Genomic DNA, 6,146 nt, shown 5'->3' with positions numbered 1-6,146 from the left:
AAATGGTATTAAAAATGCTCCGTTGTAAAAGATGAACAAACAAAATAGAAACAGACCCATAGATACAGAGATCAGACTGACACTTCCTGATGTGAGGGTCTTGCGGGGGCTGGGTGAAAAAGAAGGGATTAAGAAGTACAAATTGGTAGTTACAAAATAGTCACAGGGATGTGAAGTACAGCATAGGGAATGTAGTCAGTAATATTGTAATAACTGTGTACAGTGTCAGGTGGGTGCTGGAAATGGGGGGGGCATGATTGTGTAACCTGACACTATGCTGTACACCTGACACTAATACAAAATAATGCTGAATGTAAACTGTAACTGAAGCCCGGGCCGGTGTGACTCAGCTGGCTGGAGCATTGTTCTGTACACTAGAAGAGAAGGTTGCAGATTTGATCCCTGGTCAGGACACATACCTAGGTTGCGGGTTCCATCTTTGGTCAGGGCACGTGTGGGAGGCAACCAGTCAATGTTTCCCTGCCTCCCTCCCTCCTTCCCTCCCTCCTTCCCTAAACTCAATAAACATATTTTAAAAAATTTTTTAAATAAACTAATTGAAAAATAAAATTTAAAAAGAAGTAAAAAACGATTTTCTGTTAGAATTAATGTTCTTCTGGTCATAATGTATGGCGAGACCCTAGGAAAAATGCACTTACTCTTTCAGATAGGAACACTGCACATTCACCACTCCCTGTCCATCATGACAAATTCCAAATGCTCTGAAAACCCAAACTTCTTCGGTGACTTCTTTGCCAGCACAGCCTGCCCTAGTAGACTGATGTGAGACTGGATATAGTTGATTAATCTCTTAGGCGGGAATAATCATGTATCATGGGATTTGCTGCAAAAATATTAATGTGTTTAATACAGGGTGCTGCCCCAGCCCCTACTGGTGATATTACATAACATATAGTATGTGAACTTTAAAAAAAATCTAATGAATAATGAATTCCCAAGCTCATCGGGTCCCAAGGGTTCAGATAAGGGGTTCTATGCTTGTGGAAAACCAAGAAAAGAGGAAGAGAGAATAAAGCAGCCTCCAACAGCACCAGATTTTTAGAGGTGAACTTGAGTAAAAGATTTCTTCCACCCACAATTGACAGTAAAATAGAACATTTCATACTTTTTAATGTCCTATGCAATTTCTAAAGATAAAAATTATGATCCATCCTTATTATTCCTCTGAACTCATTAGATGTTCATTTGGCTCATCCATTTTGTGATTACAGAAAGGAAATGCAGCCAGAAATTAGATATGGAAGGTTTTGCCCAGAGAAATTCTGTATAGCTTTGAAAAATGCTTTTGGCACAGTTTATTACACTGGATTCTCATTACCAGCCACACATAACTTATTACCAAATTGGTGGGCAAGGTTTTCTTTCTCTGCTTAGTGATGGGTGGAAAGATGGCTGATGACCAGATTTTCTTTTCTTTTTAATGGATTTTCCAAGCCAAAAAGAAAAAATGCCCTCATACCTATTTTATTACATTGTAGTAAACTGTCGTGCTATTGATAAATGATAGCAGGTGTGAGGAATTATGTGGAGCAAATATTTGGCATTATTTATGCATTCAGTTTGTTTTGGAGTTGATGGAGGCATCACTACTAGCTCAGGGGACCTGTCAATCATCATCTTGTCTCATAGTTGTAGAAAAACCCTCAGCGAGCTTTCAAATGAAGGCAGAAATTCTTACCAGAATCTGACCAGAAAGGATATAGGATATTCTGGTGATTCGATATATACATTATTGACCTTTCATAGTGAAAGTTAAATAATCCCATAACAATTTAGCATGAAAAAAAGTAATTTTCCTCTTCTGGTTTTTGGACTTGCTCCTCTTATAGCAATAAGTGGTAAGCAGTTTTTTTGTCCTTAAAATATGAAAAGGTGTATAGTAACCTTGATATAGCTGTTTTTCCGTGACATATTTTAAAACAATTTTACAAACCCCAATTTTTTTAACAAAAAATTTTTAGAAAAATAATATATAATTGAACATGAAAGCAAATATGCATTTCATTAAAATGTTTTGGTTTTTACTTTGGGAGCCTAAAGCATTATTTTAAATAGTATAAATTTTTCCTAAATTGGTCATAAACTTTTAATATTATATTTTACTGTATATAATGCACACCCATGTTTTTGGCTCAAACTTTCAGGAACAAAAATCTTTCACTTTATTTTTTTCAATTCAATTATTTATTTATTTGTTTATTTATTTATTTATTTATATTTAGAAACAAAACCAATTATTGTATTCCAGGATATTATTTTGCATACAGATATTGTTATTGCTTTCTAGAGTTACAATTTTAGCACATAAATATGAATAAAAGAATTCAGAACATTTATATAGGGCCGTGGTTAGTGTGGCTCAGTGGATTGAGTACCAGCCTGCCAAACAAAGGGTTGTGGGTTGGATTCCCAGTCAGGGCACATGCCTGGGTTGCAAACTGGGTCCCTGGTAGGGGGTGCGAGAGACGCAGGCATACATTGATGTTTCTCTCTCTTTTTCCCTCCCTTCCCCTCTCTCTAAAAATAAATAAATAAAATCTAAAAAATACACATTTATATAGGGAGGGGAAGGGGGATAATGGGGAAAAGAAGGAAAAGGGTCATCAAGGAACATGTATAAAGGACCCATGGACAAAGCCAAAAAGGGGAAGGATTGATGGTGGGAGGTCAGGGTGGGTGGGTCAGGGGAGGGTGGTGGTGGGGAAATGGAGACAACTATACTTGAACAACAACAAAAAAAAATTTATATAGATACCAGATTAGCATTACCCATGTATAATGTGCATCCTTATTTTTCATAAAAATCTTAGGCAAAAATGTGTGTATTATACAAGACAAAATATGGTAATATTTTATATTTAAAGTGAATTCTCTAATTCTCACAAGTATTTTCTCCCTCTAAAAACAATTTTTTCTCTGGTACATATGCTTTCATACCTGACTTGGGGTTTCTGTTTCTAGATTTGCTGCTTATCACTTTCATTTTTATTCTTACAGAGATATGACAGAAGTGGTTCATATCAAAGACCGAAAAGAAGTCATTCATGAAATGAAATTTTCTCCAGACGGCTCTTATCTCGCAGTGGGATCTAATGATGGCCCCGTAGACATCTACGCGGTCGCCCAGAGGTATAAGAAAATCGGAGAATGCAACAAGTCCCTTAGCTTTATCACGCACATTGACTGGTCTCTGGATAGCAAATACTTGCAGACGAATGATGGTGCAGGAGAGCGACTTTTCTACAAAATGCCATGTAAGTTATGCAGGCATCAGATGTTTGGGGAGAGCAAAACTCTGAACCACATGAAGAAAATATGAGAATGTTGTCATCGCTGCAGGGCAAGGAATGTTTTCTGAAAAAAGACCCTCAAATCACAGACTCTCAAAGAAGAGGTTAATGAATTGGAACACATTCAAATAAAAAATTACTGCACCATAAGAGAGACCTTGAATATAATGAAAAGGCATCAACTGGGTATGAATACTTGCAGTCATTATAATGAAAAAGGATATACACAAAGAATGCTTAAAGATAAGAAAAAGGAAAAAATACTAAAATTATTAAAGATTTGAGACACATTTTTTTATTTACTGTGATTGCTTTAGTCTCAAATCTGTGTTCTTCATAAGTGGAGGCCCGTAGTAATTGATTATTTGGTGAAATATACTAATGGAATTTTACAAATACATTTCATTTGTAACCCCTCACTGTAACTTTTTAAGAAATTCATCTGACTTATCTAAAACTCATCAGTAACATTCAGTTGATGATACTAAACTGTCATAAATAAAAGACAGATTTCTGTATTATAATCTTTATGATTTTTTAATGTAAGTGGAAAACTTTAATATTTAACATGAATCTTGACCTCAAATAACAGTTTATCTGAAATTTTTGAAATTCATTGAACAATTAATCTTAACATAAAATAATGTGTAACATATAACTTTAACTTTTTAAAGTCTCTGCCCTATTTGATTTATGCACCATTACTAGGTACAAATTTTTTTGTGTCTACTTTTTTTGCATGATATTATTTCATGCATCTTGCCCATATGTAAAAAATATGGAACACATTTTGCCATTTACAATAACAAAATAATATCCTGCAGAGTAGTAATATAATAATTTGCTTTCTCATTCTCCTATTGTTGAACATTTGGGCTTATTTCTACTTTCTTTGCTGGTGTAGACAGTGCAGCTGCACATATCTTCGTACAGGTCAGATTTTCTCTTCTGAGCTCCTTGCCCTGTGTTCTCCGAAGCAGGAACAGTGGATCAAACACTGTGATCCAACCATAAACTCTCTGATTCTGTGAATTTTATGAATGAATTTTATGTAACACTGGTAGAGTTCAGGACATCTGGGTGCCAATTTGATAATGCACCAGTAATATATAAGAGCATCATTATCACAGATTCGTTGTTTAAAAATAATTTCTTTATTTTGAGGGGGAGAATATAAGGTAATACACTTACTTGTTTTAAAATAGTATATGGCTAAGCATTTCCCCAAGCATTTCTTTCTCTGTACTCTTCCTCCTTTGTTCCCTGGAGACACCCACCACTGCTGGAGCCTGGGCACCCTGCTGTACATGAAAGAACACCCCTAACACAACTGTCAGTGCTATTTTCCCCAATGAACTACATATGTTTTATCAAAATTTGGTATATTCTAATCTAGCACTTTTCAATTTAAATAATGAAAATATATTCATTTTTTCCACCAATTTATTGAGCCTGAACTTTTTAAAAAATCACTTCTGCAGTTCCTGAAATTATGAAAAGTTTAAGCATAAACTTTTACAAAATCTGGCAAAATGATGGTGACTAAATAGGATATAAGTCATTTCATAATTATATGAAAGATAATATCATGTGTAGTTAATTAAGCTCAAGTGACTATTAATAGTTTGAGTTATTCCATTTGGTACAATGATACTTTTCTTTTTCTTCTCCTTATGTCTGAGTTTTGAGTATGTACTTCCCTTAAACCTTGCTGGTAAATAAAAATCATTTAGGTAAAGACATGGAATCTATAGTTTCCTTGTTTTACAGAAGTTTTTTTTTTTAACAAACAAAGGTTTTAGGCCTTTATAAGAAAAGTAAATGCAGCAAATTAGAATATTCCTTTTATTAACAATGTGTTAATGTTTATTGGTTATTTTCAGCTGGGAAGCCTTCAACAAGTAAAGAAGAAATCAAGGGGGTCCCCTGGGCCTCCTGGACCTGTGTGAAAGGCCCAGAAGTGAGTGGAATCTGGCCAAAATACACTGATATCAATGACATCAACTCAGTGGATGCGAACTACAGCAGCTCAGTGCTGGTGTCTGGAGATGATTTTGGACTGGTTAAATTGTTTAAGTTTCCTTGTCTCAAGAAAGGTAAGGCCCCAAACGGATGTTTCATTTAGACTTATCTCAGCATGCATATGCAGTGTAACTAAGGCTTATTTTCTTGGTGTCTATTCCTGCACACTATTAATTTTATCTTTGTATTTCTACTGCTCTTGAACACTTTTAAATAGAATGTATTCTCGATGTATATTTTTGACATTCTAAAATGTGAGGTTTTGCAAATTTAAGTCAGAATTTGTTAACAGAGTTTATACTCACCATTTTGTGATTCATAAGCCTCATGTTTCACATTTTAAACAAGTCCTATTTTATTTATATTGATGTAATTTAATGTATAAATTACATAATTTAATTATATATTACATCAAAATATTATAATTAAAATTTGTATGCTCCATAGCTGATTGTGATTATACATGGAAAAGCAAAGCAAATTTGTTTAGCCACATTTAAAATAGAATCAGAAAGAGGTTGCTCTTTCAGATAATACAGTTGATGGACCCTTTGTCATAACGCTGATTTTGCAAACCAGATTTATATAAGTGGTATATTTTTTAGAGAGAAGTTGTTTCTAAACAACCATCTCTGCCTTTGCATTTTGTTGTTTTATTACTTTTATTGTTAAATTGTGTTAAATCAATTTTTGTGGCACTTTCAGGCTTTGCAGAATGTAACTGAATTAACCAATTGTTATGACCTCATCTTCTTCCTTTGCAAGTTTAGGCAAAGCCCATACACAGGCTTTCAGAGACTCCCAGACTTCGGC

General features: G+C 34.5%; 1 protein-coding gene across 1 annotated transcript in view; it reads left to right on the top strand.

The window, feature by feature from the left end:
* The first annotated feature begins 3,022 nt into the window (after window positions 1-3,022).
* The window catches only part of EML6 (EMAP like 6), a 96,628-nt gene continuing 93,504 nt past the window's right edge, over window positions 3,023-6,146 (top strand). Inside the window, exons 1-2 of the mRNA XM_045827295.1 lie at window positions 3,023-3,275; window positions 5,195-5,407. Of these exons, the coding sequence (XP_045683251.1) occupies window positions 3,023-3,275; window positions 5,195-5,407 (466 nt within the window). The remainder of the gene's footprint in view (window positions 3,276-5,194; window positions 5,408-6,146) is intronic.

The sequence above is a fragment of the Phyllostomus hastatus genome, unplaced genomic scaffold (genome assembly GCF_019186645.2).
Source record: "Phyllostomus hastatus isolate PE091 unplaced genomic scaffold, TTU_PhHast_1.1 phas_scaffold_78, whole genome shotgun sequence".
In the NCBI taxonomy this organism is placed as follows: domain Eukaryota; kingdom Metazoa; phylum Chordata; class Mammalia; order Chiroptera; family Phyllostomidae; genus Phyllostomus; species Phyllostomus hastatus.
Note: the sequence above shows the minus strand (reverse complement) of the source record. Positions and strands in the feature narration are given on the sequence as shown.